This window comes from Eurosta solidaginis, chromosome X (genome assembly GCF_040869045.1).
Source record: "Eurosta solidaginis isolate ZX-2024a chromosome X, ASM4086904v1, whole genome shotgun sequence".
Taxonomy (NCBI): Eukaryota; Metazoa; Arthropoda; class Insecta; order Diptera; family Tephritidae; genus Eurosta; species Eurosta solidaginis.
In genome coordinates this window covers 6,383,274-6,406,781 of record NC_090324.1, presented here as the reverse complement: position 1 = coordinate 6,406,781, position 23,508 = coordinate 6,383,274, and the positions used below count along the sequence as shown (strand labels likewise).

General features: G+C 37.1%; 1 protein-coding gene across 1 annotated transcript in view; it reads left to right on the top strand.

Moving 5' to 3' along the window:
- The window catches only part of Ca-alpha1D (Ca[2+]-channel protein alpha[[1]] subunit D), a 6,221,746-nt gene that overhangs the window by 642,339 nt on the left and 5,555,899 nt on the right, over positions 1-23,508 (top strand). The window contains exon 3 of the mRNA XM_067758067.1: positions 4,942-5,253. Coding sequence (XP_067614168.1) covers positions 5,124-5,253 — 130 coding nt within the window. The 5' untranslated portion in view covers positions 4,942-5,123. The remainder of the gene's footprint in view (positions 1-4,941; positions 5,254-23,508) is intronic.

The following is a 23,508-nucleotide window of genomic DNA, read 5'->3' as shown; positions in this document are numbered from 1 at the left end:
CTACGATTATTGTTCTCAACGCTATTAGCTGTGTGCGTTTTCGTACATATCGTCTATGTTGCTGCTCCTAGAATTGAGATAGAGCTGGTTTCATAGCAATAACGACCATTGATTATATCAACCTTAACAACCTCTGATGTTATCAATGATACTTCCGTCACTTTCGCTACCGTTATTGTTAATAAAGTAAGAATTACACAACGTAAATGATACATCTGATACACTACTAGCAACAATTTCATCTTCCTGCATCTCAAAAACAATTTCATATTGGTGAGATCAATTCTTCAAATTTACATATATATTTGTTTAACTATTAAATATACTATTTTTGTGTTTGGTTTCGAATCTTGTTATTTTTGAATTGTTCTTTTCTGGTTAAGATACTAAATCTCGAGTAATTAAGTCAATTTATTTACATTCAATTGGTAACTTATATAGGACTATTTACATTCCATAAGGTAGTAGCAATATTTAAAAATTTTAAATTGTGAACTCTTCCTTCAATTCAGTATAGTATTTATTTAATATAAATTATATAACTGTTTTACTGATTTAGATTAATTTTGTTTTATTGATTTTCTAACAGGGAACGACTTTTTGTCATCCCTTGTCAAATTTGCTATTTTATTCTCTAACTTTCTTTTTCAAAACGGTTAATATGTTTCACTCCCCACACAACAAAACACACAACATATAAACTACACTCACAAACAATTTAAATGACACACTAATTGATTTACCGAATGAGAATTTTTCTGATCATATTTCGAATCCTTACGAAAATATAAGATCAAATGAAATGTCCGCAACATCAATTAAACATCCACAATTTTGGACTAGTTGTCCAGAAGCTTGGTTTATCCATGCAGAAACACAATTTAGTACTAAAAATATAACGCAAGAAAACACAAAATATGAACATATTATTACCGCGCTTCCACAGGAAGTAATTTTAACGGTTTTAGATTTTATCGGGATCATTTCGGGACTATTTTGATATCATTTTGGACCCTTCCGGAATCATTTAAGGACTCTTCGGAACCGGTAGTTCAGCACACATGATTTTTTAAATTATGAGCTTTTATGGCCATGGATTTGCCGCAAATGCCTAATGTTTGTTATTCGTAATTTTGTGTTTTTCTAGTCCTGAGGATGGTTTCAGATTGAAACAGAAATATCGACCAATTATATAAATTACAATACCACAAAATATATGGTGTTTTTTTATCTTTGCGACCTTGAGCTCAATAATAAACCAAGAAGTTAAAATTTTGTTTTTAAGTTAAATTAATTGATATGACCCCTATGAATTACTATTCATAGAACAAAGGAGTAAAACTACAATTAGCTAAAACCAAAGATAATTTTTTAGATGAAAATAATGTTGCTTTTTCGTGTGTTTAGCTGGTTAAAATATTACAAAAAGTGTAGTTATAGCTATAATAGTTCGTTACAGGATTCATTTAAAATAATCAAAAAAATAGAACGAAAACGCTGTGTTAGATATTATAAATAAAACATACCGAACTTTAATTACGAATAATTTGTAGCAAATCCATGGCCATAAAAACTCATATTTTAAAAAATCATGTGTGCTGAACTACCGGTTTCGAAGAGTCCTTATATGATTCCGGAAGGATCCCAAAATTATATAAAAATGATCCCGACGGGATCCCAGACAAATCCCGAAAACTGTTCAGAAATTATGCCGGAAGGGCCCCAAAATCATCCCGAAATAGTCCCGGAAAAGTCCCGAAATTACCCTAACGGTATCCCGAAAACCATCCAGAAATTATACCGGAAGAGTCCCCTAATGACACCTAAATAAACCCGACGCGATCCTGAAAACCATCCATAAATGATCCCGGAATACTCCCGAAAAAGTCCCGAAATAATCCTCACGGAATTCCGGACGGATCCCGAAAACTATCCAGAAATGATGCCGGTAGGATCCCCAAATGATCCTGAAAAAGTCCCGAAATGACCCTGACGGGATCCCGAAAGTCATACATGAATGATACCGGAAGGATCCCCAAATGTTCCCCCAGTAGTCCCGAAATAACTCCGACATATTCACGTACTTAGCAATGATTTTAAAACTTTTTCCGTCGGCATGTACAAATACAAATATGAAGTTCGCTTACCAATTTTCAAAAATATTGCTCAAAGTATGTACGAGTTATCGCACTTGAAAGTCCAAAAAATCTTATTTGGAAAGTAGTTGGCCCCACGCCCATTGTCAAAAAAAATTATGTGGATCAACTACATGCAATGTCAGTAATTTACGTGCCAAATTTAAATAACGTGGCTTCTTTAGATACTCGAATATTGCATGTTTTGTGCGGAAATTTCTATATACAGAAAGAGGCGTGGCTACTGACGGATTACGACCTTTTCTTTTTTTGCAAAGCTTTCCTATCATAGCAGAATGCGGTTTACCAATTTTCACTCTAATAATTGTATTGGAACGAAATTTATTGCAAAAATCCACTGCAAGTTCATCATTTATACTACGAGATTTTTGATCTAGTTTGTTTATGATAAATTTCTAGTATTATTAACAGAAATTTTCAAAAGTCCATAAGGTTTTAAATTTTAGGAATCCAGGAGAATCGATTGGTACCAAATTTTTTTAATTCGGATAAGCCGTTTCTTTGTTATCAAGCGGTACTTTTATTTCGGCCTTGAAAAATAAAAGTCTTGATTTAACTTTTATTTCGGGATTTTTATTTTTAAAAGTGCGAGTTTAACTAGTTCCGTCAGACTTAAAAAATAAAAATACAGATTTAACTTTTATATGTGGACTTTTATGGAAAAAGTTCGAAAAATAAAAGGGATGCATGATTCCAAATGATATTGCTATAAGGATACCTGGGAACTCAAAGATTTTCACCTAGGAAAGTTTTTTGACCAGGACTTTTTCGACTCCGAAAAAAATAATAATTATTATTTTCCGTCCCTGGGAAATAGTCATAAAGAGCATCAGCTATATAAAACAACCAAAAAAGTAATCCGAAACAGATATCACAATCACACGGTACCAAAATTGTCCCTCAAACTCTTGAAAAGGCACGAAAATGTCCCTGAAACAGTCAGATTTATTCATATATCTGCGAAGAGATTTCGAAATCCAAAATGGTCCAACAGTAGCCCCAAAAAGACCCCGAATTTATCCTTTACATATTCTATAAACCACTTTTCCAAATAAAAAAATAAAATAAGTATAAAGCGCGATAACCTTATTTGCGTCGTACTCCTTTTAATTTTTCCTACAAACTGGCGGGACAGGACCTACCTGTTTTATACCGACCCCGATCGGCATCTGCAAGGCAGATGAGTTTTCACTGAAAGCTTTCCGTGGCAGAAATACACTCGGAGTGCTTGCCAAACACTGCCGAGGGGCGACTCCGCTTAAAAAAATTTTCTTCTAATTGAAAAACCTTGTTTCTAAAATTTTGATGTTGCTTTGCCCGGGGCGGTAACCCAGGATCTTCGGTGTGGCAGGCGGAGCATGCTAACCTCACACCAAATATGTTTTCGAAATATTTGAATATTTATTTAGTAACTTAAGAATATTAAAGATAAAAGTTGAGTTGGTATATTAAGAGCATTAGAACGGGTCGAAATTTTTTTTTTCAAATTATCCACCTCTCCCTAAGATGAGAGCACACCCTGCGGTTAACTTGGGTTGATAAATATTTTCGCTTTACGAGAGCCTGAACAATGTTTTTTATTTATAGACCGATTTCAAAATTTTATAAATCGTTGAAAAGGAATTTTTTAGTACTATATATCCAAGGGCGTATGCAGGGAGAACACAAAACTGAAAGTTAAACATCAAAAACATAAAAGGTTTTTAGTTCCTCACTTTCATCTAGACTCCCAAATTTGTTCACTAAATGAAAGGTTTTCGCAGCAAAAGAATCCTGCTTTTTGTTTGACTACATTGTATCCAAATATTGTCAAAAAGATGAGTCTTAAAGACATTGAAAGCAAACTTGCCGATGTCGAGGTTTTTTATAATTTATATTGGATTGGTTATGAACTGGAATTGTGGTACAATGCTTGCCAAAATCAGAGACCAACAGATCTTGTATGTGCCTTCGAGAAGACAGCATTCCATCCAAAGATAAGAGAAGCACTTGAAATTCTGCTTGCAATGCCCTGCACAACCGCAACTTTGGAACGCTCCTTCAGCACTCTAAGGAGGTTAAAGACGTGGTTGAGAACAACAATTGCAGAATCTCGTCTTAATGGTAAATACAGTTTTTTTTAATATATTTATTGTATTTTTTTTCAAAGGTTTATATATGCTGAGTGCTCACAGAAAACTGGTAGCGGAAAGTGATACGGGGTTAAAAGACCTAATTTTAGATGAACTTACAATAAATCCTCGAAGAATTATACTTACTTAGCAGGTTTTCTAATACTCAGAGGATGAGTAATACAATTTAAAATACATCTCTGTAACTAAATAAAGTATGTGCAAAAATACAATTTTGTTGAATCTGAAACTAAATTGGGGGATCACATTTCTAAAATAATTATACCTTGTAGCTACTAACTAATAAATTAATCTATCTAATTCAACAAAATTTTGAATTACCAAAACCTAGACATGTTATATAATTTAGGAAGCTCTTGCTAAATAAATAAAAATTTTAACGGACTGCTAGAGCCCACAGCTGGGTCTATAGAGCAGGCTTCGTTTTACCTAGACATCATTACTCTTTATACTTATAAATACGCTATACATGCATCCGAAATAAAAAAAATAAAAATTGGCCCCCCTTTGTGAAAGGCTGGATATGCCCTTGTATATATCTGTCAAATGTCCTTTTACTCAAAACTCAAGCCGGGTTATGCTTTCAGCTTCCCTATATACAAATTTTCTCTTAACCAATTAATTAAATCCATGTACTTACCTATATATTTCAGAAAAGTTTTGAAAACCGCAATAAGAGTATAATTATAAGCAGTTGAAGCTAATTCAAAACGACAAGGACCAAACAAAATAGAACTGGTATGTGAAAAAAGAAAAAATTGTCGTCCTTCTAAAAACAAAGCAGCAAATCTGTAGGAGCAGGACATGATAGCTTTTTAATATATTTTGGAACAACATGGACACTAAAAATAGTATCGACAAAATAAGTGATGCTAATGGATATGGAATTAAGCAAACAAACAAAAATAGTGCAGTAAATACAGATAAAAATTATATGGGGCGAGCCGAAGATAATCAAGTGATGGGTAAGTTTCGTGTTCATTTATTTTAATATTTATTTATTTATTTTTTTAACATATCCGAGCACCAATTTTACTTATATACCAGAGTACCCCGCAGACTTTGTTCTGCACGAAAATTGGTTTGCCTACATTTAAAAACTAAGCCTCGCTTCCCGTCTTCACTTTCTACCCCACTTTCTTCTACTATATCTTCCATTTTTCTTATAACTCTTGTACATTCCATTTGCCTGGCTCCCAACCCTACTACCCTATCCACTTCTACTTCCGCTAAGCTTCATATTCCCATTCCCACGTCTAGTCCTAGTCACTCTCCCACTCCCAATCCCTCTCTGACCTCTATTCCTCATATATGAAATATAATACCTGTTTCACCTGGCCGACCGATTTCAATATTCCTGTTTGTATAAACCCTTACGGAATTGTATGAAACTAACGCAATTTTTAATTCTTTTTAATACGACATAGCCCTCACTAGGGTAGGCACCTTCTCGTTGGTGTGAGGGCTTAACCGAACTCCATATGAGGAGGAGCTGTTTGGACTGACATCTACGCCGTTTCGCCACATAGGAGGGCGGCGGGATGTCGGTGACCAAGAACTGCCAACCCCCTAATCCAGGGTGTTATGCGGGCAGTGCTTATTGGACGATTTGCAGCCAGGGGATAAATTCGGCTGTATTCGAAAGGAGCCTTCCCGATACCGGGCCACCTCGGGAAATATTTATGGCCTTACCACAGTAAGGGGCGCTGCTGTGGCGGACGGTTCTTTCCCCGTATATAATACTGGACCGCTGAGCCCGCCTAGTCGGGCAGGTGGTCGTACGACCAAGAGGAACGGCTCATTACCTGATTGTAATAAGGACGATATAAAGCAATCCAAGGACAACAAATACGAATTAAGCGATGCGTCGAACTCAGGGAGCGAGAGTAGTGCTGATTCAATGAACTCTGTGTTGGAGAAGCACACAAATGAAAACTGAGTAGAAGAGTGGAGTAGGGTACGGAGCAGAGGAAGTAAAAAAGCTCTCTCGCAGTACCGTGCAGCACTAAGAATTGTACAACGCTTGGGAGCAGTGGTCGACCCAACAGAAGTGGAGATCGAGCGCTTGGAATGGATCCATGAAGCGGTAGAAGTAGGTCGAAGGCAGTCCAAAAGGTTTGCTGCGAGAAACCCTCAGTTCTGCAAGCGGTACGAGGAGAAAGAAGCGTCGAATAGCAGAATGAAGAGGCACCGTTCGGCGGAAGGCAACAAGCCTGCTTTCAAGAGGCAGAAAGGACTCAGCCCTAGAGCCGTGAGGCAGGGCAGTCGAATAGACAAGACAAGTAGGTCCAAAGCTATAAAACAGATGGGCTCCAATAGCGAGGTAGCAAGTACCTCAAAAGCTGCGAGTCAGAGGGAAGTTCCAACTACGGAAGTAGGAGATAAGCCAAAGGGAGATAACGCTAAGACTCCGGCTTTCTCGGAGGCGCTAAAGGGAGTTAACGCTAAAACTCCGACTTTCTCGGATGTGCCAAAGGGAGATAAAACTAAGACTCCTGCTTTTCCCGAGAATATGAGTGATGTGGCAAAGCAGTCACTCACTGTGGCGCTGGTTGATCGTAGCAGTCCTTTCGGGCAAATGAAGTCGGAGGATACACTGCGACTTCTGCAGAATCAGAATCCGAACATACCGACACAGGATTGGAAGGTACTTACTGTATCTCGGCCTACCGAGGATGGTCAGTTTTACATCTTTCAAATAATAGAGCAGGCGGAGGATATTTTGTACACGCAGCTTGGCAAAATGTCCTTTGGCACTGGCAAAATTTACATGCGACTCAGGGAAAGAAGTCCCGAGGATAAAAACCCTAACACGCTAGAGGGGGGCGAAGTCGGAAAGGACCTCAAAAGCCTACGGGAAGAAAGACAGGTGGAGGTTCCCGACGTCACCAAGAACGTGCTAGAAGAGGACCAACCGCTAAATGGTGCTGTGACTCCCACAGAGGAACACCCGGCACAACAGTCACGAGAGTTTGAAGGAGGCCTCGAATACTCTAATCCAAAAGGGCGAGGGGAGGACGACGACGTCAAGACGAAGGTGCTGGAGGGGACAAACAGCCCAATGGTGCTGCGAGTCCTACAGATAAACCTCCAACACAGTAAAGTGGCGTTGAGCTAACTCCTCTTAACCCTTGAGGAGGGTTCGTTTGACGTGGCGCTGATCCAGGAGCCGTGGCTCTAATCTGGAGGAAAGGTTTCTGGACTTAGCACGCGCGGGTTTGGCGTTTACTACGCGCAAACGGAAGGACGGGTGCGAGCTGTAGTAAGGTAAGGAAACAGCTGCATTCATATATGCTGCCTAATTACACCACTGAGGATCTCGTAGCGGTGGCCGTTGAGCAAAAGAATAAGCAGGCATTTATCCTGGCGTCCTGCTACATGGCCCATGCTGCGGAGGTTCCATCTATGGAGTGCAAAAGGCTAGTACAGGAGGAAGGGCGCAAAGGGCGGTTGGTCATAGGCGCAGATGTAAAAGCGCACCACAATGCGTGGGGAGGAGCAGATACGAATGAGAGAGGCGAATCTCTATTTTGTTACATCCTGCAAACCAATTTGCAGATAGCCAACAGGGGAAATGTCCCGACATACATTGGTCCAACATCCAGCAATGTTCTGGATATTACATTGAGCTCCGAGCGTGATATATCAAGGTATGATTGGATGGTTCTTGATAGACCATCCCTTCTCCGACCATGCGTATATCAGCTTCAGCATCCCCCTAAAGAGGGTAGTGAAGGGAGGAACCTTTAGAAACCCTAGGTCAACGAACTGGACAAAATTCCATAAACATGTAGAAACAAAACTGGGACAACCCAAAGAGGTTGCTAATGTAAAGGAACTGGAGGAGTCGAATGAATTCCTAACAAGGACGCTTATGATGGCGTATAACAAAGCTTGCCCTCTAAGCAGATTCAGAGGAAAAGCAAAGCCGCCATGGTGCAGCAATGAGCTGAGTATTCTAAGAAGACAAGTAAAAGAAATGTCTAAGCTCGCAAAGACCGCGAAAAGCGAAGCGTGTCGGGACGCGTACATGGATCTACTGAGGATCTACAAGCGTGAAATTACCAGGGCGAAGAGAAACTGATGGAAAATTTCTGTACGGACATAGAGTGCTCCAGCGAAACAGCATGGTTGGAAAAAGTCCTAGCAAAGCGAAACATAGTCCAGGGACTAATAAAGAAAGAGAACGGGGAATGGTCACGTAATAGTGAGGAATCCTTTGAGGTGCTTCTCGATACACATTTCCCACCGGGAGACGGTTTAGCAAAGCCAGCAGACATCACTCACACTTCGAGCACGGAGCTAGTAGTGCCGGGCTTGGTGACCGATACCAAGATCGAGTGGGCAGTGAAGACGTTTTCTAAGTTTAAATCGCCGGGCCCAAATGGTATATTCCCGGCCATGCTACAAGTCTCAAGTAGGGCGGTCGTGGAATGGCTTAAAATAATATTCGATGGGTGCATAAGACTGGATCATGTACCGCACTCTTGGATAACTGCTCGTGTAGCTTTTCTGCCAAAGGCGGGGAAGATCGGCCACGTGTATCCCAAAGACTATAGACCCATTAGTTTAACATCATTTCTGCTCAAACCCTTTGAGAGGCTAATAGATGTGTACATAAAGTCCAACGTGGATGAAAAGCTGATCTCCACAACACAGCATGCGTACACCAAAGGCAAGTTGGTAGACACCGCATTGCATAGGGTGGTAATAAGCATAAAGAAATCCCTAGAATATAAGGAGTATGCTCTAGGAGTCTTCTTGGACATTGCCGGGGCTTTCAATAATGTTGCAAAATGGGCGATTATGGATGGTCTTAATTACATTAAAGTACATCCTGCCTTAATCAGATGGATCAGCTGCATGTTAAATTGCAGAAAGATTACATCACAATGGGAATTGTACGAGGCCACGAAATCAGAGGACAGGGGCACGCGCAGGGAGGGGTGCTATCACCCCTGCTGAGGACGCTGGTCATCAACCAACTGCTCAGGCAATTCGATGAGGGACCCGTAAAACTTACGGCTTACGCAGATGACGTTGAAATTGTCATAAGTGGAAAGTGCCTTTCAACGATTAGTTCTTTGATGGATCGGGCGCTTCGGGATATTCATAACTGGGCATATAATGGCGGGTTGAAAGTCAATGCGGAGAAGACGGATATGGTCTTGTTTACAAAGAGGTACAAGGTCCCAAACTGGACCAGGCCTAAGTTAGGAGGGGTGACCTTACTGGAGAAACCTTGCACAAAATATCTAGGAATCATCCTAGACAGTAAGCTGTCATGGAAGCTCAACGTGCAGGAGAGGGTCAAGAAGGACTCAACGGCACTCTATGCATGTAAAAGAATGCTGGGGTGTACGTGGAGCCTATCGCCCTCTCTTTCTCATTGGGTTTTTACAGCGATTGTAAGCCCTATTCTATACTATGGAGTTCTTGTTTGGTGGAAAGCCACACAAAAAACAACATACCTCAAAAAATTAGAGGGGGTATGAAAACTATCGATGCTTAGCATTACGGGAGCCCCGAAAACAACCCCGACGACTGCACTGTATGCCATTCTGCACAATCCGCCTGTAAACCTGGTAGCAAAGAACAAAGCATTAACGACCGCAACCAGGCTCGGTGCTTCGGGACAGCTTGAGCGCCGACCATATGGCCATAGTATTATAGCGTCATCAATCACAAGACGAACATACTACCTGATTCCCTATCTGCGCTTTGAGGGAGATCTTAAGGCCGCATTAGAGGTGGATGGTTGGCGCAAGGGCGCAGTAGAAACCCTGGAAAAGAATAGCTTAAGCTCCAACCGTGTTAACTTTTATATTGACAGTTAGGCAGCAATTAAGGCAACAATCTCGCATATCACAGCATCTAAATGCGCGTTAGAGTGTAAACAGTCTCTGGAGAGAACCGGGACAGGGAGAAGCATACATCTATATTGGGTCCCAGGGCATATGGGAATAGATGGGAATGAAAAAGCGGACGAACTAGCTAAAAAGGGCGCATCCCTTGAAGCTTGCTCTGTAGACGTCCCAATTAGATTGCGCGAGATTAAGCGAAGGCGAGAGGTGCACATGATCGACCAAGCGGGAAAGGCGTGGGTTCAAGCGCGTGGATGTAAAGTGTCGAAGATTATGTGTAGGTCTTACAACCTTAGACTAACACAGTTGCTTCTATCATTAAAAAGAGAGGACTGTAAACTCATGACGGGTATTCTGACTGGACACTGCCTTCTGGCGTCACATGCCTTTAAATTGGACTTGGTCAGTGATAGCAGATGTAGGAAGTGCGGGTTGGAGGAGGAAACGATCGAGCACGTTCTGTGCTCGTGGCCTGCACTTGCCAGGCTAAGACTCCAGCTATTAGGAGTGATACAGCTGTAAGATCTAGAACCAGCAAGTGGCTTAAGTCCTAGGAATCTTCTAGTATTTGCCAAGAGGACGGAGTTGTTTTATAACATAGGTACTGGTTTTTGATAGGGTTTTTCAGTTTGGTCATTAAAATAAACTTTTGGTAACACTTCGGGCTCAATCAGTCTATGTGAGGTCCTCATGGACCGGCCAGTTCAACCTAACCTAACCTAATACGACATAGATAAATAATTGAGCCATTCTTCTGCCAATAAAATTCCTCCCTGCAATGTTACTACTCTACCAGTAAACAGAGGCATATGCCACATTGTAGCTTTAGCAAAAAAAAACATTTAACTTCTTGCTTCTCCCTCCCTATCTCCATAGTTCGTCCCTGTATTCCCTCCGTAACTTCACCCTTTTACATGCTCGATGCTTCTATCTTCTTCCCACTTTTAACCTTCCTCTGTTTCCTTTCATCTCTTTCCTTACACATGCCTCCCATTCTATTTCCCTCGCACTTTTTTAATTTTTATCTCTTTTTATACTCAGCGTGCTTTGCACACAGAGTATATAAACTTTGATTGGATAACGGTTGGTTGTACAGGTATAAAGGAATCGAGATATATATAGACTTCCATATATCAAAATCAGTAGTATCGAAAAAAAATTTGATTGAGCCATGTCCGTCCGTCCGTCCGTTAACACGATAACTTCAGTAAATATAGAGATATCTTCACCAAATTTGGTACACGAGCTTACTTGGACGCAGAATAGATTGGTATTGAAAATGAATGAAATCAGATGATAACCACACCCACTTTTTATATATATATAACATTTTGGAAAACACAAAAAACCTGATTATTTAGTAAATAATACACCTAGAATGTTGAAATTTGACCTGTGGACTGATACTGAGACTCTGGATAAAAATTTTAAAACAATTTTTAAAATAGGCGTGGCACCGCACACTTGTGATAAAATCAATTTTACAAATATTATTAATCATAACAAAATTCGGCAGAGAGGTTATCTTTACGATAAGGAATGCTTTGAAGAAAAATTAACGAAATCGGTTGAGGACCACGCCCACTTTTATATAAAAGTTTTTTAAAAGGGTCGTGGACGAATAAAATAAGCTATATCTTTGCAAAAAAAGCTTTATATCAATGGTATTTCATTCCTCAAGTGTATTTATAACAATAAATAGGAAAAACCTCAAATTTTAAAAAATGGGCGTGGCACCGCCCCTTTTATGACTAACCAATTTTCTATGTTTTGGGAGCCATAACTCGAAGAAAAATTAACGGATCGTAATAAAGTTGGGTACACAAATTTTCCCTATAGCAGGAAATATTTCTAAAAAAAATTGACGAGATCGGTTAAAGACCACGCCCACTTTTATATACAAAATTTTTCAAAGGGTCGTAGACGAAAATAATAAGCTATATCTTGTATCAATAGAATTTTACTTTCTAAATTGAATTATAACATTAAATTGGAAAACACTAAAATTTTTGAAAATGGAAATGGAGCAGGGCACCCCTAGAATGTTTTTATACGATGGATATCAAATGAAAGCTATTGATGAGTGCGTTAGTACAGGGTAGTTTTCATACCTATTGGTGACTAAGGTATCGAGATATAAGGCCAAAACGTGGACCCGGGCACCCCTAGAATGTCTTTATATAATATGGATATCAAATGAAAGCTGTTGATGAGTGCTTTAGTGCAGTGTAGTTTTCATACCTATTGGTGACTAGCGTCTCGAGATATAGGCCAAAACGTGGACTCGGGCACCCCTAAAATGTGTTTATACAAAATGGATATCAAATGAAAGCTGTTGATGAGTGCTTTAGTACAGGGTAATTTTCATATCCCTGGGTGACTAGGGTCTCGAGATAAAGGAAAAAATGTGGTGCAGGGTAATACTAGGATGTGTTTTTACATTATGGGTATCAAATTGAAGCTGTTGATGTGTGCTTTAGTGCAGAGTAATTTTTATATCGCTGTGTGACTAGGGTCTCGAGATATAGGCCAAAACGTGGGCCTGGATACCCTTAGAAGGTGTGTGTAATATGGATAGCAAATGAAAACTGTTGATGTGTGCTTTAGTACAGAGTAATTTTTAAATCGCTGAGTGACAAAGTTCTTGATATATAGGCCAAAACGTCGACCCGGATACCTGTAAAATGTGTGTGTATTATGGATATCAAATGAAAGCTATTGCTGAGAGCTTTAAAGTAATTTCCATTGTAATATTCGATTTAATAGCATCAACCTGGCAAAACTGATAAATAAGCATGCGAAGCCGAAATAAAGACATGAATTAATAATACTCACATACCTATATATATACCTATGTACGTCCTATTCGATTTGCCTGAAATTTGGAGTATTAATTTGCCTGTATTAGTATTTACGCTCCTTTTTTCCGGGAACTAGACCAGAGACGGACTGGGACTGGGATTAGGACCTCCCTCTGGGACTGTCAATAAGAGATGAAGGAGAATGAGAAGAACTTGAGAGAAGAGAAAAAAGGGTAGGAGAAGGAGACTGAGAAAGAGATAGAGTGAGTGAAATAGAGATAGATGAATCGAAAAAGACGGAGAGAAGAGTAAATAAAAGATTAAGAAAAATATAAGGTGGGGGAGGCAGAGTTAGACGGAAAGAGCTTATTAAGATGTATGCAGATATACCAAATTTAGGGCAGAAAAACGTCTGCCTGGTCTGCTAGTTTTTATATAAAAGATTTTTAAAATGATCGTGGACGAATAAAATAAGCTATATCTTTGCAAAAAAAAGAGCTTTATATCAATGGTATTTCATTTCTCAAGTGTATTTATAACAATAAATAGGAAAAACTTCAAATTTTAAAAAATGCGCGTGGCACCGCCCCTTTTATGACTAACCAATTTTATATGTTTTGGGAGCCATAACTCGAAGAAAAATTAACAGATCGTAATAAAATTGGGTACACAAATTTTCCCCATACCAGGAAATATTTCTAGAAAAATGGAAGAGATCGGTTAAAGACCACGCCCACTTTTATATACAAAATTTTTGAAAGGGTCGTAGACGAAAATAATAAGCTATATCTTAGCGAAAAAGAGCTTTGTATCAATAGAATTTTACTTTCTAAATTAAATTATAACATTAAATTGGAAAACACTAAAATTTTTGAAAATGGGTGTGGCACCGTTCCTTTTATGACTAAACAATTTTCTATATTGCGGGAGCCATAACTCGAAGAAAAATTAACATATCGTAATGAAATTTTGTACACATATTTTCCTTACAGCAGAAAATATTTCTAGTAAAATAGACAGGATCGGTTTAAGACCGCGGCAACTTATATATAAAACAAGTTTAAAAGAGTCGTTGACTAGAATAATAAGCTATAACTTAAAACAAAATAGTTTTGAATCAATGATATTTCACTTATCAAGTTTTATTGTAAGAGGAAATGGGGAGACATTTTTTTAAATGGGCGGTGCCACGTGTTATGTAGAAAATTAATTTATCTGAAATGAAATGTTCAATTTAAGCTCACGCTGAGTATATAATGTTTGGTTACACCCGAACTTAGACACATTAACTTGTTTCTACTCAATTTTTTTCTTCCCCCTAACCCCCTCTTCTCTTTCTTCCCCTCTTCACATCTTATTTTAATTTTTCTAAAGGCTGCCTAAACAATACATTTCAAACAAATTGCACCAAAAATACGATTTTTTGGAAAAGGTACGCCCATGGTCCACATGCCGGAAAGTAATACACCCTATTTTATTTAGAATACTTCCGGGACCAAATTATGAATCTAAGCCATCCTCAAACCCCCTTTGAACACACAATTTCATCAAAATCCGTCCATTAATTTAAGAGGATTTCAGTGACAAACACAAGTACAGAGGAACAAAGGGTAAGGCCTAAGTAACGAACGCGTTTAAACCTGCATAAAAGGGAACATGAACAGCGAACTGGGCGGATATTATAATATTTAGATAGCCCTACCCGAATGATTTGTTCCATAAAAGCTATGAATACCTCAAATATTTAAGTAGATACTTATATATGACCATATATAATGCGGCTCCGACGTGACAAGGAATAGTAGCGATAGGTAATTTTTTAATGACTGTGAAAGTATGCAAAACTTAGCGAAACTAAGGGGAGATTTTACATTCTTTAAGTAAGAGATCAAAGTGATAGAAGACCCTATGCGAAAATTTTGTTTTCAAGGAATAACACTATATAACATTAATTACAATATAACATTAAGTATATCCTTTACGATGCATACCTTAAGTTTTAGATCTAGTCGGGTAAACAAAATCTGGATACCTGGAACATCGAATATGCCCTCAAAGTTCGGAATCAGGGGCAAAGAAACCTGTAGTTTGGCTTGAAATTCATTCATTTCTACATACATATATTTTGACTCGTGCTATGCCATTGCACTCAGTTCATTTCATTCGTAAATTGAGGCTTCTTATATGCATATCAGTTTAAAGCTGAATACTTGCTTATACATTTCTACACACTTCTGTTTGTGTCCATACTATTTTATTTATTTTAGATTGCATTTCCTAGCGAACTAAATATATATGTACTTATACAATTCACTAACATATCTGTGCACATATATATTTTGTACATTTGGTATGCAAGTATTAGTGTAAATAGGTATTGTAGTACATAAAAATTATTTAGAATAATTTCGTATAATTCTTATTTTCATTAAAATCAATTATAATTCGATCGCTCATAGTAGCCAGTCCAAAAATTTATTTGTTATTTTTTTACATGGAAATCCTGCCTCGATTGTAATCAGCAGACTGCTATTTTTACACGTAGCAGACTGCTAAAATCCTGTCAGTGATCATATAAGGATCAAAGGAATTACTGATACCGTGTTGATGACTGACTTGAGTTGGGACTACCTTTGGAGGAAAAATTGACACACCTACTCTCGATCAAGTTTTCTACGATACCATTGAATGTTATTCGATAAATGTTTTGAAGAAGGTGCACAAGAGGATTGTGAAAGGAGTGGGATGTAAATGAACTCAAAATTTAAATAATTGAAGGACAATCGAAAGAGCGCGGCTTAGGATAAACGTAAGATTTTTTTTTGCCAAAAAAAAAAATATATATATATAAACAGTTACAGAACCCTTACTTAATTTAGCGACTTCTTATGAAGAGAAAAATAAATTAAAACAACAAACCAAAAATAGTTAGAAATAAGAAATAATATAATATGCCTTCAAAAAAACCCCATTGTTTGGGACGATACAGATTTAAAAATGAAACAAAGAAATTTTGAAAAAGAACTCGAATGGCTAAAACAATTCTGGAGATATCGAGGCATGAATTGGGTACCTACATTAGATGATGTCAAAAATCCAACAACTAGGGAATTAGAGACCATGATAATGTTTAGAAAGGTTTTTCCAAATAAAGAATAAAAACAAATAAATTTTATTAAACTAATTTTATATTGGTCTTTTTTCAAGGAAACAAGAACGCAAATAAAGGAAATTTTTATTGACTTCCTTTGTTTCGTTGATTTTTGGTTTCGATACAAGCCGGTTTTGGCGTTGAGCCATCATCAGTGTCGAAATGGTCAAAATGTCTTTGTGGATAAAACTGGAAAATGGCATTATGATAGCAATAGCTGGATATGAAATAGGAAAATAAAACTCAGGAAATTCAGAGAACAGAATAGTTAAATAATAGCCAGCAGTTGAAGTAGAAACAAAAAATATTTCAAATATTCCATATGTTTGGTTGACTGGTTTTGTTTGCGTATTTGTACTTTTGATCACTGCAATGGCTATGATTTTCAAAAATTATAAAACAAGTTAATTGAGACAGTTGAAAAGCATTCAAGAGCGTATCTAATATCTCATTTAATTAAAACGCCAACTTAATTTGAACAAGATATAAATATCGACTTTAGTACCTTATTATTGGAAACTCAATCCAATTTTGAGGTAGAGCAGCAAACAACAGGAAATAAACCTTTGCAAATAGTAACCCTCAAGATGCCTCAATCAAAAGCAGAATTTATTAAGACAGCTTCATCCGTGCTGCCTGAGTTCTATGGTAAACCCGAGAATTTGCATAGTTTTTTGGATGCTCTTGGTATCCTTGAACAAATGAAAGATAGTCATGAAGCAATAGCAATATCAATGATAAAGACTAAGCTAAAAGGATCAGCAATGTACCTTATAAGCAACGAAAACTCAATAGAAGAAATAAAAACAAAATTAAAATGATCTCCTGAACGTACAACAACGTTCACTCTAAATCAGTTTTGCTGAAAATTACGTCGAAAATAGTAGACAACACATTACCGAATATTATCGACCTAAAATTACACAACTCTGTTTTTACACATTTTTGTTGATTTTTAAACAAAATAAGTGTAAAATTTTACACAAATTATGTCTAAATTTTGATTACCTTTTGAACATAATATGCTCAATTTTCTGCATTTCTTGTTTAATAAAAACAAATACAAAGATATTTATGTATGTATACTGTGAGGACCAAATAAATCCTCATTAATTTGGCCCACACAAAACGACCCCACAACATATTTGACACGACATTAACACAACAAGTGGCCACAAAAGGCTCTAGCAACACGATCAACCAACAAGTCTCAGCAACACAACGAGCGGTCGCAACATTCAACAGCAACACGGTGACCATGGCAACGCAACCATTTGAGCTAGCAACACCAAACACAATAGCCATAAAAGGAGCGACACAGCAGCACAGCAGTCAGTCAGCACGGAGCTGTGGTCGTGACCAGAGCTACTAGCGAAGTATATCCCTATTGCAGTTGACCTTCTTTATGCAATAGGAATCACCCCCAAAGACCAAAGGCCCCGCCACAGTAACGCGCAACCGCGACAAGTGACACCCGCTCACCTCCGTCAGTAGAAGTACGCCGGCAGAGGCCGCAACAGAGCGGCAACGCACGTAAACCAGCGCAGAGCGCGGCAGCAAAGCGCAGCAGAGGTCCGCCGACGCACAACGTAACCAGGGTAAGCCAGCGCGAACCGCGGCAGCAGAGGTACGCCGACAGAGGCCACGTCAACGCGGCGACGCATAGCGCAGCCAGGGTAAGCCAGCGCCAAGCGCGGCGGCAGAGCGCAGCAGAGGTACACCGACAGAGTAATACAAGTAAGCGCCGACGTAGGGCGCGACAGAGCATCACTTCAGCAATACCGGTAAACGCCGACGTAGGGCGCGACAGAGTATCGCCCAGCAAATACGAGTAGACGCCGACGCCAGGCGTGGCAGAGAATCACCCAGCAACCAGTAATACAAATAGACGCCGACGCAAGGCGCAGCAGAGTAATACAAGTAAACGCCGACGTAAGGCGCGTCAAGGCACCGACGCCACACACTAACGGGATCCGTCTAACGGAACACGGCGACAGAGCATCGCCTCAGCAATACAAGTAGACGCCGACGTAAGGCGCGACAGCCACCGCAATCAAGGATACCGCAAGATAATCCAAGTGAAATCGAAAATGAAGTATACAAACACGTTTTATTTTATATTATAGAGTTTAGAACCAATAAAGAGAGTGAAGTTTTTATATGAAATCGATTTGCAAGGTGCCCCTTTAATACAAATTTATTGGAAACGAACCCTGGGCACGGCGAGTATACCCCAGTAAATATCAAAGAAGCAACGGGGCACGAAAAAGCTTCGTTACAATACATATGCATATATACAGTACCGAGCAAAAGAAAAGTAATCAGCCTATTTTTATTACATATAATATAGTTATTATAAAATAGGATGATTGCTTTACGATAACACGGTACAATTTATTTTTTGAAATTTTCTTTTACACTAATATAAGACAAAAAATAATTATAATTACATTTTTATATGTTCTTAGGAATAAAGAAATACTTTTTCATAAGTTTCGTTACAGTCTTGGCCAATTTTGCCATATTAAAGCTTAAAAAAATTCAATTTTATAAAGAAAGAAAATTACATATATCTTTTTAGATAAAAATTAATATTCATTTAACAGCGCAAGATTTTTTGCTATAATAATAAAAAAGGAAACGCAATATTTACCGCCTTTGGCAATGATTTACTCAGACTTACTAAGGCTTTATTTAAATATAACTTATGGGAATTTTTTAGATAACTTGGCCTAGTTTTCTAATAAGTGTATTAATTTTTCTTAAATTGTTTATATGTATTTTTTCCCTCGCATTTGTGAGGGGTAAAATCTAAATAAATATCTCATTAAGAATTCAAAAGTTTGTGATATTACTTAGGATAAACTACATTAAAAACATAATAGTAGCAGAGCAGATGGAATACTACATCCACAATATTAAAATCTTCCTTAAATGTAATTTCCTTTTAAAACCAAATATAAGCTGCGTGGGCACAGATATCCAGTGGTGATGTCGCTAGGAATTAAAAAATATAAAAAAATAAAATTGGAAAAATTTATAACTAAGATCGTTTATAGAATTGAAATTTATCAACTATTGATATCCGGGGAGTTGGTTCTTCTATGTCGCTTTTTATTTCTTCGATTGTTTATCCAAACTATAAATAGAAAAATATATATTAAAGAAATTTATGATAGTTTGTAAGTCTAAAATTTCAATGCCTTTTAGTCTTTGAAAATAAGTGTATCTTTCTCCTTAAAAAAATTGCAAATAGCTTTCAAATTTTATTTTTCATCTGCGTCTTGTTCGATACCGATTAAAGATTTTATTTTACTACAGGATGCATAAAATGTTTGCCTAAATGTTTCAACCTTCATTCCCATAACTTTATTGAAGCGATCATAAAGGCATTCCTTTCGAAAAATCATAGGCCAGTCATTTAAAATACCTTTAACTGTTGGAGATTGTTGCGAATCATTGAAAAAACTTCTTAGAAGTGAAAATCAATCTGTTTTGTACTTTTTAACAGTTTCATTTTCAACTGCATTGATATATTGATATTAAATACTGTTTTTTAGTAAGAGCGTCTTTTTTATTATAGTCTGTTTCTAGTGGTTGTAAATCTACACAACTTCTGGATAATGCGTTTAAAATTCTTTTTTTGTGAGGCATACGAGAGCTTACAGATTTCATTTTTGATGCAGTGTTCAAAAAATTGTTACGGTTTCTCATAGTAGCGATTAATGAACTGCGTAATGCGACATGACATTTCCTTCGCCATCTCTCTCAATAAATGAATCTGGGTATTTTCTTGAAGCTTTCTGTGCAATATTTCTATAGACATTCATTGGTATATGCCATGATATACCCCGCAGTTCGTCGACTAAAACATTTGCGAATGACTTTAGGAGTTTGCCGAGCTTTTGCTTGCTGTTACGTTTGCCAGTTATTTCAGGAGAAAGCTTAAGCCCAAGGGATCTCAAAGTTCTGGAATAAGTCGTTAACAGTTTTCGAATTATCAATAATTTCAGAGCTTGTATTTTCGCAAGGTAAGCCTGAACTAGAATCATCTGCGAAAACATATATTATATTCTGTGTCTCATTATTTTGGCAGCTGTATTGGTTAGGTGCAGAAATTTAATTTTCCAACAAAACTTCTTGTTGGTTAGCTGAAGAATCAGAAAAATCAAGATGTTGCTTGTTCTGTTGTGATAATGGCACACAACTTTGCGAAGACCCTTCAAGTGTTAGATTTTGAGATTGCGCTGGTGTTATTCTGCTATCATCATCAGCGATGGTTAAGACTGGGGATGATCCTGACGCTTCATCTAAAAACGCACTTCTTTTCGTCAAAGATATGCCATTTGGACTCCAAATTTCATCGCGCTTCAAAATCGTAAGAGTACTTTTATCTTTCAGAAACCACTCCAAAACTTCGTTGTCATGTATGTCTGTTCCATCAGATTATAGGACCAGTCTACTACCATTAAGCGCATAGTGCTTTGCTGAAGTTATAAAAAAAAATTTGCTTCAGTTTAAAAAGTACTTGAAGTAGTAATAAAATACATTAAAAAATCACACTTTTTTACTTACCTACTTCATTTATCAAACCAATATTTGGCTGGCATAAGAACGTTTTTTTCTGAGATCTATCAGAATTCCAGACTTTACATAAGTACTTCTCCATGCTTTTAATTAGCAAAACGAGATTAACTCAAACTATATATCTCTAAATTAAGAAATTACATTAAAATAATTACAAATACAATAATTGATGGAAAGGTACATATATAAATGAACTCATACTAAGTATATACTTTTAAATTACATTAAATTACATTTTGATAATTATAAATACAGTTTATTTTATAATTTGTGAAAAATTTAAAAACGTGACATCAGGACGGACAAGGCGACAGCTGTTTCGATTATACCTTGTAAATCTCTTCAAAGCCTTTTCTCCCGGGAGTCGGATTTGAACCGGCACCCCTACGCGAGTTGAAAGTGTTACAAACGCATTCAGCCACGTCATGCCTTAGTTGTTGTAAAGTTTTTCCCAATTGCCTTCTCTGCATATTTAATCTTTTACACACTGCATACTTCGTATGTAATTATGTGTTAAAGTTATGCTTGGTCGTAAGGCGGTTTTCAAAGAAACTTGGTATTGTTGTTGTTTTTGTTCTATTTATAGAACTACAACGAATTAAGCAATTTTGTCTATTTGTATGAGTTAATCGGGGATTGCCCGTATTGCTTTAAATGTATAAAAACATTTATTTGAAGCAATTTTTAATTTATTAAATAATTTGGGAAACATTTAAACAACGTGACATCAGGACGGACAAGGCGACAGCTGTTTCGATTAGAACCCGCACTCCTACGGTAGTCGAAAGGTTAAAACTTTTTTTGATTTATTAGCTGATTATAGTTATGTTCGTTTCTTAGTTCAGCAATTTCAACATCTTTTAGTGTAAGTTACCTTCTTTCCAAAAAGCAATAGCGGCATACATATTCAGAAAAACTGAAGTTCTCGTTAAAACCCCCTATTTAGTGGGAGCCAAATGTATCCCCAATTATAGCAAATACAGTTCCGAATAAATTATGTTCTATATTTCTTTTACTGTTTTGAATTTTTATCCCTTGTGACCCTAAGATTTTAAGATCGCAAAGTAGGGGTTTTAAAACAGCCTCAAACCCAAATACCTTCACATGATTTTCCTTACACAAGAGTAGTAATTGAACATTTTTAACCGCTGACCTATATTTTACATCGATATTCCCTATCATGTAATAAAACCCAATCAACTTATGTTTTTTTTTAGATGAGCCCAAAGGGTTACAAAGTTCGAAAGCATCCTGAAATATAAGAAGCTCAATGCGTTTTTCTGTGTCATGGAAAAACCGTTGGTTCTTATGCACAAGGCCACCATTGTAATCAGAATATATTCTATCATTAGATTGCTTAGACTGACAGAATATTTCAAAAAATTGATTATCATTGAGTAAACATTTCAAGGATTCCAATAAAGGAATGTAATGGAAAACGCATTCCTTGTGATAATTGTTTACACCAAGGTAGAGTTCTTTTGGATCAACAAAGACGCTTTTGTTCCCAAAATACTTATTTCGATTTCGCACCGAGAGAACGTATTCTAAATCTTCTTTTAAGTTTGAACACTCGAGTAGCTTTGTTATCTCTATTTCCTTTTGAAGTATTTTTGGGTTAGTAAATATTTCCCTAATTTTTACAATATTAAAATCTATATTTTCCGTAAACATGTTAAGAAACTCTTTTAATAAAAATTGTACACACATCTCCAATAATGAGTTAAATTCACATGTTAATTTATTTAAAATAAGAGTTCATTATTATTCGATGAAGAATCTTCTAGTACACAAGATGAAGAATCTTCCTGTAGCTCAATATTTGCGAGACTTTGCTGTTCAGTTTTTTTTTTCCAAGTGCAATTTTTTGCCAAGCTAGATTGTTTATGTTTTCGAAACACATGCGATCGAACAGAATGATTGCGAGCACGTCATCATCGGGTATGCAACTTTTCACTACTGGGGAGTAAATTTCCTTCAAACTTCTTCCAAAAAATTGACAAGGATTAACTGAACAACGGATCTATGTATTAGAAAACAACTCTTTCTCCCTTTTTAATGGGGTGACTTCGGCTGAAATGCATTTCATAAGAATTATAATTTAAAAAAAAAAATTCCCACATCTTGAAAACAAACACTTGAACACCTTGCCCTTTTCACCCCGGTGGCTGTACAGATGTAAATGATAATTTCTTAAGTTAACAAAACTTTTTTCACAAATTTTACATATAAACATTTTAAACAAATAATACTTTGAACTTAATTGTATTATACGTATAATAACAGCAACCAGCACCGATTGAATCTGCTCCAAAAATTATAAAGACAGGTATAATAAATTCTGGAGAAATTAACTTTTTAATTGCTGCTAATTGACGCGCCCTTGTACGAATAATTCTGCGAATGACAAAATGGTGAGAATTATCAGCTGATTACCTGATATTTAGACAGCAATACTTGAAATTCAACAACATTTGCCCAAATTCAAACACTTTAATTGTAAATTTTGTATTATTGCGGAAATTTACGCAAATTGTGATTAAAATTAAAGAACATCTGCCTAAATACAAACAATTTAAGTGGGAAATTGGTATTGTTGAGGGAAATTACGCAAATTGGGTTTTTTTATTTCAACTAAAGTGAAAATGACTGTTTTTTTTTTTAAAAGGAGCACATTTTCAACAAAATTTTACACCTAAAATGATCCTAAGTTTTGGAAAAAAATTCAGAGTGTAGTAAAACTGCAAATCAGTATACTGCAGAAATAGAAAAACTCACAAAATGTTTGGAAGGAGCATACATCTCTGATGGATTACC